This window comes from Strongylocentrotus purpuratus, unplaced genomic scaffold, assembly GCF_000002235.5.
Source record: "Strongylocentrotus purpuratus isolate Spur 01 unplaced genomic scaffold, Spur_5.0 spur5_scaffold_1, whole genome shotgun sequence".
Classification (NCBI taxonomy): domain Eukaryota; kingdom Metazoa; phylum Echinodermata; class Echinoidea; order Camarodonta; family Strongylocentrotidae; genus Strongylocentrotus; species Strongylocentrotus purpuratus.
The window spans coordinates 25424823-25440482 of NW_022145594.1; the positions used below are offsets into that span (position 1 = coordinate 25424823).

At 34.5% G+C, this 15660-nt stretch overlaps 1 protein-coding gene across 17 annotated transcripts in view; it reads right to left on the bottom strand.

Annotated features, from left to right (window-relative positions):
* The window catches only part of LOC756989 (glucose-6-phosphate exchanger SLC37A2), a 40167-nt gene that overhangs the window by 2608 nt on the left and 21899 nt on the right, over positions 1-15660 (bottom strand). Inside the window, exons 10-17 of one of the 17 annotated variants that reach the window (XM_030977894.1) lie at positions 15044-15192; positions 13719-13767; positions 12933-13006; positions 11898-12086; positions 11144-11238; positions 10401-10435; positions 7212-7234; positions 5179-5262 (exon numbers count right to left, since the gene is read on the bottom strand). In XM_030977894.1, coding sequence (XP_030833754.1) covers positions 5221-5262; positions 7212-7234; positions 10401-10435; positions 11144-11238; positions 11898-12086; positions 12933-13006; positions 13719-13767; positions 15044-15192 — 656 coding nt within the window. In that variant the 3' untranslated portion in view covers positions 5179-5220. Of the gene's footprint in view, positions 1-5178; positions 5310-7211; positions 7235-10400; positions 10436-11143; positions 11239-11897; positions 12087-12932; positions 13007-13718; positions 13768-15043; positions 15193-15660 lie in introns of those variants that run through there. The other 16 variants (XM_030977892.1, XM_030977900.1, XR_004062662.1 and 13 more) reach the window with 16 other exon arrangements.

Sequence of the window (15660 nt, forward strand, 5' to 3'; positions counted from 1 at the left end):
TTCATGACAGAGTGGAGAAACTGTAATAGCATTACTTTTTCATATCATATCGCTCGTACGCTATACAGTACACTATAATGACTTCAAAGGTTGATGTTGTGATCTCTTAATCTTTTCTAGAGAGAAAGAGAAACAGTTTTGTTTCCTCATGTCATATTGTGTCACAGGTAAAATATGATCTCTTTAATCTCTTATTTTTTTTTGTTTTTTCCAGAAGTTATGGATAAAAAATAGTTTTACTTTCTCATATGCTACTAATAATAATGCAAAGTTGATGCTGTGATTATTTTGGTATTCTGAAGAAATTAAGAAACAGTCTTACCTTCTTGTATTATACAGTACCATAAATTTGTTTTTTGTAATGATATGATCTCTTTATTTTTTCAGAGGAAATGTTGAAACAGAGATTAGAGAAACAGTTTTGACTTCTCATATCGTATTATCCTACAAGTGATGTGATCTCTTTAATCTCCTATCTTTTGTTTTTTTTCCAGAAGAAATGGATAAACAGTTATACTTTCTCATATTATATTATGCTATTTAACAATGCAAATTTGATGGTGAGATTTTGAGAATGAGAAGCAGTCTTACCTACTCATATTATATTGTGCTGCAAGTTCAATGATGCAATCTCCTTGTCTTCTAAGAAGAAATGTTGAAGTATAGGAAAAGTTGTGATTTTTCATATCGTATTGTGCTACAAATTTGATGATGTGATCTCTTTAATCTCTTAATCTTTTGGGGTTGTCTTTTTTTTTTCTTTTTTTTTTCTCCAGAAGAAGTGGATAGATGGTTGTACCTTCTCATATTATATTATGCTATTTAACAATGCAAAGTTGATGATGTGATTCTCTCAGCCATCTGAAGAAATTGTGAAGCAGTCTTACCTTCTCATATTATATTGAGCTAAAAGTTTATTTTGATGATGTGATTTCATTGGAGTTTTTTTTTTTTTTTCAGAAGGAAATGTTGAAACGGTTATACTTTCTCATATTAGGCTACTTAATAGTGCAAGTTGGTGAAACGATTCTTTCATGTCTTTGAGAGAAATGTAAAAACAGTCTTACTTTCTTATACTGTAGAGTTTAAATGATATGGTTCAGTGTACATCCTAGATATTTGTACATGTATGCCTGAGATAATGCCTCAGCTGATTTTTTTTTTCTCTCTACTTATACATGCATGTTCAAGGTAGGGAGCTGACCATCATGCACTTTTTTGTTTAAAGTCAATCCTTTTACATGGATATATTACTGATAACATTTAAGAGATAGTATTTCATTATACTCAAATGTTTATAAGTTCAACTCTAATATGTTGGGGTATGGCAGATACCTCATGTTCTGTTCGAATGCCTCTATACATGTATGCCCAAGACATTTGGGCAGAAACAATTTTTTGTATTTTTATTTTATTAAGTTGCCCCGTAGCATTTTTCTGTTTTAATGTACCTCAATTGACTGTATTTATTCAACAACATTTGTACCTCAATAAGTGTTATTCAGAGATGTGTGGATTTATCGATGGCGGATGATATTAGTCCCATTACATGTCCAAATGTTAGATGTGAATATTATCTACCAGCTGATTTCAAGACAAAATTTCCGAACAAAGGTCAATCGCACATTTATTTGCATATGAATGCTCGCAGTCTTGCAAAGAATTTCGACAAAGTACAGCTGCTCTTGGATTCTCTGGAATGTTTCTTTTCTGTTGTAGGTATCAGTGAAACGTGGTTACATAGTAATTCACCTCCTTTGTACGACATTCCAAATTATTCCCTGATACGCTCTGATAGATTAGAGGATAGAGGAGGAGGGGTTGCTTTCTATATCAACAATGCTTTGTCTTTTAAACTTCGCTCTGATCTCTCTTTCCATCATAGGAGTGCTGAGTTGCTCTCTATTGAAACAATTTCCCGTCTTCCTGGAAAAAATAATGTAATCTGTATCGTATATAGACCTCCAAATAATGACAAGAAAGTCTTTTTGGATGATTTCGATAACCTCCTTCACAAACTAAATCTAGAAAATAAAAATATATATTTGATGGGGGACTTCAACATTGACTTGCTCTGTGACAACGATATTACTGCTGATTTAAATACACTGTTAAATGTTCATGCTATGTTTTCTACTATTACAAAACCAACAAGAATAGATATGAATACTAGTACTCTAATTGATAATATATTTACCAATGTTTCTGATAATAACATTGAAGCAGGGCTCATTTATTCTGAAGTTTCAGATCACCTACCCATTTTTTTGCTCCTTTCCAATTGTACTAAAACTAAAACTAAAATGAAAATGGTTGAGGTTCGTAAATTTACAGAGGATAATATTGGCAAGTTTAAAACTGATTTGATGTCGGAAACGTGGAATGATGTCTTAAATTGCAATGAAATTGATATTGCATATCAGAGGTTTTTAGAAACATTAACAAACTATTTGAATATAAATATACCAAAAGTCCAAATTAAACCTCGCAGAAATTTACCCAAACATCCTTGGATTACCAGAGGAATTCTGAGATCTATCAAACAAAGAAATAAGTTATATAAAAAAAGCCTTTGTAACCCTACAGATAGAAAGAAGCAGGAATATAGACAATATAGAAATAAGCTAACACATATTATTCGTATATCAAAAAGAATGTATTACACCAAACAGTTTGAACAGGCAAATGATTCTTCCTCCAAGTGGAAGATAATAAATGGTATTCTGAAAAGGGGGAATGTTTCTCATTCAACTGTGTTTAGACATGATGGTATTACTGTAACGGACCCACATGAAATTGCAAATTGTTTTAATAATTATTTTTCAAACATAGGTGCTGAACAGGCTTCGAAAATCAAAGGGTGTAGCAATAGTTTTCGTGATTCTCTTTTTTATTCTTCTGTAAATAGTATTTTCTTCAACCCTACAAATCCAGTTGAGGTAATGAGGATTGTTGCATCACTCAAGTCCAGTCATTCAACTGGACAAGATGAGATGAATACACATTTGCTAAAAAATATAATTGGAAGTATAATTAAGCCCCTAGTTTACATAATCAACCTGTCATTGTTCTCTGGTAGTTTTCCCTCATTGATGAAAATTTCGAAAGTAATACCCATCTATAAGAAGGACGATGCCAGTTCATTCAGTAATTATCGGCCTATCTCAATACTTTCATGTTTTTCTAAAATATTAGAACGACTCGTTTATGATAGACTATATACATTTTTGACTGACAACAGTTTACTTAATAATGATCAGTATGGATTCAGGAAATTTCATTCAACAGAATTTGCTATTATTAAATTATATGATAGGGTATCATCTGCCTTAGCCAAACACGAGCATGTTATAGGGGTTTTCATGGATTTAAGTAAGGCATTTGATACCCTAGATCATGACATACTTCTACACAAGCTCTACCATTACGGGATTCGTGGTATACCTTTAAATTGGTTTCGTAGTTACCTTACTTGTAGAAGTCAATATACAATATTTAATAATGCCAAATCGACCATGTCATCAGTTGGGTATGGTGTGCCCCAGGGCTCTATTTTAGGTCCGCTTCTTTTTTTGATTTATGTTAATGATATTTCTAATGTCTCTTCCTTACTACAATATATATTATTTGCTGATGACGCTAATATTTTTTGCTCTAATTCCAACCTAGAGAGTCTTGTTCAAACACTAAATACTGAATTGCCAAAATTATCTAACTGGTTTAAATGCAATAAATTATCGTTGAATTTGGGTAAAACTAACTTCATCCACTTTAAAACTCGTGCTCATACTGAAGAAACTAATGTGTCATTAAAGATAGATAGCATCTCCATTCAACAAAAGAAAAACACCAAATTCCTAGGCATTTATATTGATGAGTGCCTGTCTTGGCATGAACACGTACGTGATCTTTCTCGAGTTTTGTCTCGTTATATTGGTGTTATGTACAAGTTAAAGCCTTTTGTTCCACTTAGTATTTTGTTCATTATTTACAATTCTTTCATTCATTCACGTATTTCTTACTGTAACATTGTATGGGCTATTAATAGATTAAATACTGATGGTATCTTTAGATTGCAAAAGAGAGTCATGAGACTTTGTTGTGGCTCTGGGTACTTTGATCATACTGACCCATTATTTTTCAAATTGAGAACTCTGAAGGTTACTGATATTCATAATATGCAAATTGCAGTGTTCATGTACCGACTTAATAAAAAAGAACTGCCTTTATCATTTTGTAACGATTTCACTCTAAATAGAGACATTCACAACTACCCAACCAGACATTCTTCCGATTTCCATTTGTTTACACCATGGAGCGCCTTAGCCCAAAGATCAATTAGATATGTAGGTCCTGACATTTGGAACGCTTTGCCACCTGAAATACGAGCTTGTAATACCATTATGTTATTTAAAAAGAAAATGAAGGAATCATTTCTCTTAAAATATAATCGTTAACTTTTGAGATTCATGTTGTATAGTGCTGAATATGTCAAGAAGAGGTAATGTGTATTTCATTGTTTTTGCTTGTTATTCAAATATGTTAAGGGGCATGATTTTTGTATTTTGTTTTATTTTTGTAACGAATGTCTTATTTTAAGCCATGTTCTATTTTTACCTAATAATTATCAACTATGTTACTTAGGGACGTTGCGCTTCAAACATTTTTTGTTTATGCATTGTTCCTACTATGTATTATATATCAATGTAACCCACTGTATTCTATTATCTGTAAACAGTTATTTTACATGGTGAATAAATAAAACAAACAAACAAACAAATAAGTGGATCATCTTAATGAAAATTAAAGAAGTCAAAACATTAAACCTTTATCATATAATAATACAGCTTGATTATGAATGTTAAGCAACAACACTGGCAAAGCAAAATACAAGTGAATGTATATCATCTGGAAGAAATACGGTTATTGGATATTAAACATGACGAAAAAAGATGAAGTTAAAACATACACGTAATGCAAATGTATAAACATAAAACAAGGTACATTTTCTTGCCGAGTTTCTCCACATACTCTCTGTAGACTGGTATTGTTATTCACAATATGGTGCACTATAGATAGAGTGTATGTACATATAACATTTCATTTATTAGTACAATTAAGTTGACATCTAGGTGGATATTAAAGTAACCAAACTTATTATTGGTCACAATGACTTACAAGTGAAGCTCACTATTAAAGAGTCTCCCACGGGCCTAAAAATCAGGGCCCGCTAAACTGGTCTCTGCGTAGAGGGCGGTATTCCTGTTTGAGAAGGAAAGGTGGAGTATGAGAGGGGCGGAGTCTTCCGTCTATGGGTTAGAGAAGGATAGGATAGAACAGATGGGTGAGAAAAGAGAGAAACAAAATAGGAGCTATTTAACTAAATTTAAAATCATAAAGGAGAGAGAGTTGGTTAGGGGAGCACAGTCGCAAACATCTCTTGATAATCGGCAAAACACAAGGAACAAGAGCATATTAAATCTTTCAATATTGGCCTAAAAGTACTTGATTCACAGTCAAGTTCAACACTGTGAGAGTCAATTTTCTGAAAGTGTTTGTGACTGTGTTTTGGTGAGGGCATTAAGATTAAAGGCATGTTTAGATGTGATGCAATAAACTGCTGCAAAAAAGCTGTGATGTTTTTTTAAACATGTAAACGGATAGCAACCGCGCTCAACAAAGGTCCCACACGTATTCACTATGCTTTGTGCTATAAGAACCGGAAATGAGAAGGTTTTTTTTGCACTATTTAACATCATCATTAAAGAAATGCAGCGGTTTTGCCAAATTGTATAACTGAACTAAGAGATACTAATAGTCAACCTTATCCTGGAGAAATAAGGAGGATTAAGATTGAAATGTGAAAGGGGTATCAGTATCAAAGAGAAAATATAGATGAGTTACAGAAGCCAAATACCAACCAGGTCCAAATCACATTCATGACAACAAACAAATTAAACTTGGAACATTTTATAAATAATTGTACGACCAATGGAGTTAAATTGACACGTGGGCGAGTCCACAGAAGCTGGGCTTGCACTGGCAGTAAGGAACCACAAGCATCTGCTTAGGTAGGGGGCTGGGTACCAGTCTGTGACAGAGCATGTGCAATGCAGTGGCATTATACATGTCTAGTAAAAAAAAAAATCAAAAAAAATCAGCCTCCCCCCCGAAAAAAAAAATTGGTTCTGTGGCCCCTGAGGTAGTCCCATGTCTAAGGGATGCATTGCAAGCTTCTCTCATTTCTATGCTTTCTATGGTTCTAGCTTTAAAATACTAGTTCCAACTAAAAGCAAAACATGTACAAACAAAATCCAAGATGCGCACACAAATTAAAAAATTGAATACAATAGAAAAAACCTGTGAAATAAAAAGAAAAGGTTTTCCTGAAAGGAAATAAATAAATAAATTAGAAACATACATGTGTAGAGTCCCACTCACCCATTTTTGTACACAGTGCTATTCACTGCATGTGATTTTGATCAAGATTTTAATCAGTTCTTCTATAATTTTGATGATCTGATAAACTCATTAGAAAGAAATCATATATGTACAACAAAAGCTACAACAACAAACAAAAACACAACAAAAACAAACAGAACAAAACAGAACAGACATGCAAACTACAACAACCTGTAGTTCTTGAGTACAAAAATTAGAGTAAAAAATTCAATCATAATGTAGTAATTATTTATATATCTCATTTCTAGAGGCATGGCTTTGCACTTTTTATAAAGTGGGGTCATGTATAAAATAAAAAAAGGCAAATAATGGACAGGCCCCTTTAAACCTCACTGTATTGATTTTGATATTTTTGGGGTCGTTTATAATTTATGGAGTCACTCATTTGCCTGCTAGGTGCAAAATGCTCTTTTATTCGCTCAAAATTATTAGCTGACATCAAGCCTGTCATTGTTCAAAGAAAATGATTTTAAATGATTCACCAAGATTGTGATCGAGAAAATACTGGTTTTTATTTGGTTTTCGCAGGAAACTTTCAGAATGTTTTTTTTGGTGAAATCTACTTCCTTCCATTCACGTTCATTTGGAGACTGCGTACAAATATTTAATAATGATAATGAAAATAATAATAATAATAATAATTATATTAATATTAATAATAATCATATTTTGCTCAACTTTTGTTGACATACAATACATGCAGAAGAAAACATGAATCCAAACAAGTTTAAACTGCAGAAACATATTACCTGGAGTACATGTTTACAAATATCTTTTATCCCAGAAAGTATGTGGGGAGAAAAACATAAAGACAATTACATAAATTGTGTACTGGGTATAATGCTGGTACATATAATGCGGGTACTTGTAGCGCCTATATGCTGGTACATACATGTGCTGCTTGTATCCTACATTTCCTTTTTTTCTTTTCTTTCTCTTTTTTTGTTGCCATGATGTGACAAGGTTTTGTTATCACAACTGCATACATGCCAACATTTGAAAATCAGAAATCTGTACAAATTATGCTATTTAAAAAAAAAAGAGGAACAATCCTAACTCTCCTATTCAATACTATAGACAAATTTGTACAGGAAGAGGAACACCTGCATTAAAATGATAATTATCTTCTCCCAAAAAGAGGAATGTTCCTCTTTAATCTGAACAGTTGGCATGTATGCAACTGTTATCACAATATGATTCCCTTGATTCCAAAGAAACCGTTGTAACAATTTTTTTCCTGCTTTTCTCTTGTTTTTCAGACCTTGTATACTGAGCAGAAGGCGCAATGGCTCAGTGGTAGAGCAGCGGTCTCTTAACTGGGAAGTCCCAGGTTCTAAACCAAAGTCAATATGCTATTGCCCTTTGGTAAAGCATTAATCGTCATTACTAAGTCCCTCAGAGAGGACTTACAGGTAAAGCCATCAGTCCCCTGGTTGCTTACTTACAAACAAACATGCTTTTTAGCAGTCAGTTAAAACAAACAATCAATTTTTAAAGTTCTCATTACAACAAGGTAGATTACTTGGCTACCGGGTAGATGGAATTTGTGATAATGAGGTTTCCCTGTACACATAAAGTAAAAAGCATAACAGCCACAGAATACATGTAACTAGTACAGCAAATTACTGTAAAACAATTTTTTTAAAAAAAGCTCTGAAAATTAATGATGTTGAAGTTTATATAAAATTTTCAATTACACAAGTCTGTGTTCATGCATCTTCTAGCTTGTTGTAATGATATAGAATGAGAAACTCACAAAATTAGTTTACTGAAAACCCAATAGAAAACCCAATAATAACAGGGGGAAAAAATATATAAAACTTTCAGGGGCTACTTTTCAAGCTTGCTTGCATGAAAATAACACTCTTTAATTTGTTTTGCATTGAACTCTATGCCAATTTGTTGGGGTTCTTTTATGACTTTCAGGGGCTCTTTTGAGTATTTCGGGGGTTGATTCGCCCCGAGCCCTCGTGTATTTTTTTCACTGAATAATAACCATAACTGTTTCTTATCAATCACTTTACCAAGTACAGTGTAACTGACCAAAACGTTATACAATACTATACTATTGCCCTGGTCACTGGATTCTGTTACGATCCTGCACTTTACAATGAATACTCTCCACTTCCATAGGAGCATACTAAATTTGGCAGGGGGTGGGGGGGGGGGGTGTTTCACAAAGATCAAAAGTTAAAGTTATCTCTAGGTTGGACTTAACAATTATGGAAAGCCGTTAGCATCTATGAAAATATTTTGTATACCGGTAAGCTATTTAAAAAGGCATGAAATGGTGATTCAAATCATTCATATTTTCTATTATCAAGGAGATTTCATGTTCTTGATGTGGAATTTATAAAAATTCTAAAATACTTGAATTCTCACTTTTGAATATATTTTATTTTAATGCTACAAATGGCTCTCGATAATTTTTAGGTCCAACTTAGAGTAAAGTTTGACTTTGGATCTTTGTGAAACACCCCCCAGGTCTCATATCTTCCACATTGAAGCAACACATTGCATTGTCTAACTAATGGGCAAGTTTGAAATCATACACAAAATCATGAACAGAATAACAATCTAGAGCTACTATCAAATTAACAGAAAAACTATGGTAAAACTTTGAGAGAAAAAAAGCTGCACAGTGTATTTGAATATGAGGCAATGCATTCTTCGTAAACAATAAAGAAAATTATTAAAATGCACTTATAGGTAAGAAAAAGGGGATTTGATCAATTGAACAATTTAGGGAAATCATCTAAAAGCTTGTTAAATTCTAACTTTTTGAAAGACTACCTTAAAACATTAAGAAAAGAAAGTGCACTGTGTCGTTGAATATGAGGCAATGTATGCTTGGTATACATAAGAGACTACAATGTAAATATAAGAAATAACAGGGGGATTATAGAAATCAAATATATATTTAGGGAAATTTCTTCAGTTTTAAAAGCTTGTTCACATGTGCCAAGGTAAAGCCCTACAGTATTCCGTAGTAGATTTTTTTGTGTGTACTAAATGAATGGGGAATGGGAACAAAAAAATAAAATGGCTGCCTGCATGTAGCCTAGGGGAGAGAAAGACTTTTTTTTAAATCCATAGGAGAAAAAAAAAGACAGAAAATAAACAAATATAAGCATTTCAAAGCATGCCACTGCTTATACACCAGAATAAGTTTGGGAAGACATATACAAATTAGTCAAACCGTGACAAAATTAAGAAGAATGACATCAATTACAATTGCAAATACACCTATTAGGGCTAAACACCATGTTCATCAATGACAAATTATGACACCATGACACCAATATTTTGTAGGCCATCACAGGCGTGTACGAGGTGTTTACGAGGTGTGTGGGATGGAAAGGCTGCAGCCTGCCTTCCACAGAGAGTTTTTAAAAAAATACCATTATTTTGGTAGTGAGGTGCTTGAATAAGCTCATATTCGCGCACCAGGGACCCATTTCACAAAGCCTTTTTTCAATGACAAATGACAAAAAACAGTGACGAATCAGCTTATAACCAATTAGAAGCAAGGATTTCAGTAGCTTATAACAAAAACTGTCATTTGTCACTGTTGACAAGTTTTGTGAAACGGGGCCCAGATGAGTAAATATGATCAGGTTTGGGCAGCTAGAGCCTAACTATGTGATTTTTATATCCTATCTAATGTTCTTTGATGATGAAATGACATTTTTGCCATAATAAAGTGACATTATTTCACTTGCTTGCAAAATTGAGAAACTTTAAAACTGATATTCATGCATGCATAAGGCACCAGTCCCAAAGGAAAAATGTACCCAGATACCCACGTTACACATGAACATGTTATAAATGAAATATTAAAAGACAAAGTAAAACCATCTTCCTTCCAAATAAACGTTTGTGCAAAATTTGCAAAGTCTTTACTTTGCAAAGTTAAATCATATTTCACTAAATTTTACCCTGTTTCTTGGAGTAGCGTTGAAGGTCTAATAACCTTAACAAAATGCGAAATACAAGGGAAAGGAGTGGAAAAAAAGAAGAAGAAATTATGGATTTTAGAGGATATATTCACAAAAATGTTATGTAGATTATCTAGTACATGTACGTATACTACATACCATAGTGAATTGAGAGAGATAGTTGTGACAAGCGCATCTAGGCGTACACGACATGGGTCATAGGTTAAATCATGGAGCTCCAAATATTTCCCTCCTGTGTACAGTCTCTATGGGAGGGAACTGTTTTGGAGCTTCATGAAATGCCTGACCAATCAGAAGCAAGTTCCGGTGATGTAACTATCTCTCTCAAGTAACTACGGTACATATGAACAGGGGTGATAGTGAGCACTTTTTTTTCCCCTCAACCACCCCCTTGAGTAAAAAAATAATAAGAAGAGGATTTGGGGAAGAAATAAAATGGCATCTAACAATATTCCCCCCTTTTGAGTAAGAAAATAGTAGAAAAATCTGGAAAAATCAGAAAAACAGGGGTAAAATCGGGAATTTAAAAGAAAGAGAAAAAAATTGATGGAAAATTTTTTTAAAAATCAGGGAAAAAGAAAACAAATCAGGAAACCGATTTCAATTGGGTAATTACCAGGTATGACGTACTCACATCAATGTCCTTCATTCACACAACTTTCATTTCATGCCTCAATCTTTGAAAGGAATCTGTTTATTATATTGCTTTCTTAGCTACTTACCCGTCAAAATCATTGGGGGCGGAGTTTAGAGGTTGGTACACGGTTGATTTTCTGCAAAAATTGCGGACTTCTTTTATGACCTGCCGAACCATCAGCTGTAAAAGAAGACAAATTTTTAGTGAATTCATCACTAGCCCTTCAAACAAGCCCTTCAAACAAGACACCTGCCTTTCATGTTTGGTGATGCTCATTTGCAACATTTTTTTTATTTGATTTGATTTCTGCATTTTTCCAAATATAATATACCAGTAACTGAATAATAAAGAACATATAAATGTAAGGTATAATACTATACAAACAATAATTTCTGCATGTCAAAATGTCTTTTTTTTACATCATATATGTACTTATAATAACAAAACTTAATATTTCCATAAGATATTATCATAAATTTAAAGTATTATCCGAACTATTTGTTGAAAGAGTGAAGGAGACCGCAATCATGAGTGATGCTTGAAAAGGATGGTGGCCTAAATTAATATTTATTTATCCAAAAGAAATTAACAAATATATCAGGCCTTGTATGAACCTGAACAGGCTCAGATCTCTTACGTATATATCTTTCTGTTGGAAATGAAATAAATATGAATTGAATAGCTGCGATATAAGATGTGCTTAATATCAACTCTTTATAAGAAAGGCCCAGGTTACCATGCATAAATAAGAAACAATATTATATTCATCATTATAGTAACTATATGATCTAACATGAACATAGTATGATAATAATTATCAAATTCATAAATCAACTTACCAAAGCTCCAACTATTTCTGCAGCAGCCAACATGAGAAAGACCTTATACCAGCCTTCTGCATCGTTGTTAGGGTTTAAAACACCAGTGAGAAGGGGGCCTACAGCTGCCCCTATCGTCCCAGTACCATCTATGATTGCTGAGACTGTTGCCAATGCTTTTGCATTGCCTTTTAAAGATGGATGTGTACCCTATTCACAATGAAAAGAAAAAATTGCAATAACACATTATCAAATCCGTTATATTAAACAGCAAGAAGTGAGCCCAAGCTGCCCCTATTATCCTAGTATCTACATGTACATGTACAGCCACCCCTTGAAATAGGCCATTTATGTAATGTAATCAAATTTAATACACAAATCTATTCTAAGTGTCAGATACAAATTATTTCATTCAGCTGTTACAAATAATAGCAATTGAATACAAGTAGTCAGAATTCAGATTGCATACATTAGTTGTTGCTAGGTAGGACAAACATAATGGTTTGTCCCACCTAACACCAAGTAATATATGCGATTCGCATTCTGAATATTGAAATACAATTATTCGTAACAGGTGAATGCAACAATTTGTATCAAGGCACTTAAAGGCATCGTTTAGCAATGTTGAATCTTAAATGCATGGCCCAACGTGTGATCAGTGTCTGTGATATGGCGTTAATATTGTAGCCCTGAAAAAATTGCGCTTCAAAATGATCATGAAGTGCTTTAACAAAGTAAAAATCTTGGAGAGACCGGTTTTACCATACTCATTTTTCCCAATATACTGTAATGTTATAAAAACCGTTAGGTAAACGCAAAATGAAATTTTTATTCCCAATCATAAATATTTTGATAATCAGACAGGCGATCGACTTGTAATAGTCATGGAATTCCTGACTGACCTAAAGGATTTTTATTATGATTGCAGCATGAGCTAAATCCAGGATTTTGTTTCAGAATCTTAGGCAATGTTACTGAGTCACTTTAAGAAAAAATGTGGTTACATTATGAAAATGGCCTATTGAGAAGAAAGCTACTTGATAACATCACACTCACCAGATCTGCAGATACTGCTGTTGTTATCAGAGCATATGGTCCATTTACAAAGAACCCTGTTATAGCCATCAGTGCTGAAAATAAAAAGTATGAAGATTAAGACTACAGCGTATACTCTTGGTTACATAACACTCTAACAAATAGTTTGACGAAACGTAACAAGATTACCAGTACTATTTAAAGCCTGTCTGCACTACTTGTAGCTATGTGCGCCCTCTATATATCAAACAACGCCTATAAAGCGGTACCCATTGGTCCCCAATGATCCCCTTTTTCTTATGTTAATTGAGAGCTGATTTGATGAGATATCCAACCGTCAGTGATGATGCACGGAGGTCTAATCCCTCCTGGCCAAACTAGTGCAGACAGGCTATAACCTTTGTTTTTCTGCTGCGCAATTTGATCTGAAGGATTGAGAATAGCTAGGTAATATCGGGTCTAAAAACAGTCAGACCTGTCTTTAGTGGCCACCTCTCTAGCAAAGCCACCAGTATGTAGTGGCCACGAAACAAGGTTTGGAATTTCTTTTAATAAGCATGTGAAAATTGATTTGTCCTGATTTAAGTTTCTTGAAAATGTGACATATTAAAGCCTACATGTACATCTAAAAGTATTCAATGAAGCCCCTAATTCAACCAGTCCACCTTTTATTCTGGAGTTTCACTAAACAAAACAAAACTAAACAAAACACTAAAGACATGAAATTTACCAGGAGTATGAATAATTCAGTAGTTTATAATACATATACATGTATAAAATCAATTAAACAAAAGGGTATATACTTACTTATACTGACTGTAAAACTAATATATCCATATGCATTATAGACGTAAACCTGGAAGAAAAACAGAAAGGAACTATAATTATATCAAGTTTAGTCACATATTGACAATTTTAGATCATTTCTTTGGCGGTGTTGGTAATTGCACTTGAAAACAACATCATTTTTGTTGTTCTTTAAGCCTCGGTCACAAATGCCATTACGAACTGCTACGAACGCCGTACGAATGATTTTCACACAATGGAAATTCGGGAAGACAATGGAAAAACAGGGAGATTTGTACGAAATTATCGTTCATACGAACCTTTGTGACCGTAGCATTAATTACATGTTGTAAGCTATGATTACCAACATGGCCTCATCAATGGTCAAACCATTGATGTTCATCATACATGTACTAGATAATACTACAAAGATAGCACAGGAAGCATAATCAACATGTGCATGGAAATTGATATACATGTATGATCCATGATGCAGTCCCAAAAGATGAGAAATATATTTACTCACAATATTTCTTAACCCATTGGAGAGGCTTAGTTCAGTACTGATTAATAAAAATAATAAATACAGTCAAGCCTGTGTTAGTGGCCACCCGACTTTAATGACCATGCATTTTCATCTCCCACAGGTAGGAAATGTGTGTTGTAGAACCTGCCTAGAAAGTCCACCTGTCTACAGGGACCACTTTTTCCGTTTCCCTCCAATGGCCTTAATAGACAGGTTTTTTATCTTCCATGAGAGAGGAATGAGTATTGTAAAACCTGTCTAAAAAGGCCACCTGTCTACAGTGGCCATTTAACAGATTTGACTTTGATTTTGAATATGAGACAGTTCATGGTCAGCTGGTGAAATTACATGTAAAACTGTCATCCTTATTTGAAGATGACTTACTGAAGACAGGTTTTATCTCCCACTAGAGAGGAATGTGTGTTGTAGAACCTGTCTACAGTGGCCACTTTTCCTTTTTTTCCCTTGGGTGGTCTTAATAGACAGAATTTTATCTCCGAGAGAGGAAAGTGTATTGTAGAACCTGTCTAGAAAGGCCACCTGACTACAGTGGTCACTTTTTCTGTCTCCCTCATGGTCTAAATAGACAGGTTTGATTGTAACTTTGAATAAGAGACAGTTCAGGGTCACCTGGGACCTGTTTCACAAAGCCTTCTTTCAATGACAAATGACAAAAATCAGTGACAAATCTGGTGATAACCAATCAGAAGGAAGGATTTCAGTAGCTTATAACAAAATCTGCCATTTGTCACTGATGACAAGTTTTGTGAAACGCCACCCTGGTGAGAGTAAAACTGTCGTCCTTATTTTGATGACTTACTAAAGGTGCAGCTATAATTAAACTGATGAAAGAAACGGTGGCGCTGCAGTCTGCCATGTCTGATAGGAAACCAGCAAAGATTCCCCCTAGGATTCCACCAACGTCAAACAGAGTTGAAAGGTCGGCGGCTCTCTCGTCAGTCACATGGGCTGTAGAGTGAGAGGGTGAAAGAGAGGGAGAGAGGGGGAGGGGGGAAGAGGGAGAGAGAGAGGGAGGGAGAGGGAGAGAGAGGGAGAGAGAGAGAAAGAGAGAAAGAGAGAGGGAGAGAAAGAGAGAGAGAGAAGGAAAGAGAGAGAGAGAGAGAGAGAAAGAGAGAGAGAGAGAAAGAGAGAGAGAGAGAGATGGAGGGAGAGTGGAGGGAGAAAGAGAGAGAGAGAGAGAGAGAGAGAGATGGAGGGAGAGAGAGGGAAGATGGAGGGAGAGAGAGGAAGTGGGAGGAAGTGGGAGAAAAGGAGAGAGAGAGAGAGAGAGAGAAAGAGAGGGATAAATAAGTAAATAAAGGAGAATGTGTAGAGTAATATATAGAGGAAAGGGACAGTAAGACATAGAGAGATCAGTAGGTAGAAAGAGACAGAGGAATTAGAGAGATCATCAGAGACAGAAATAGAGAGAGGGAG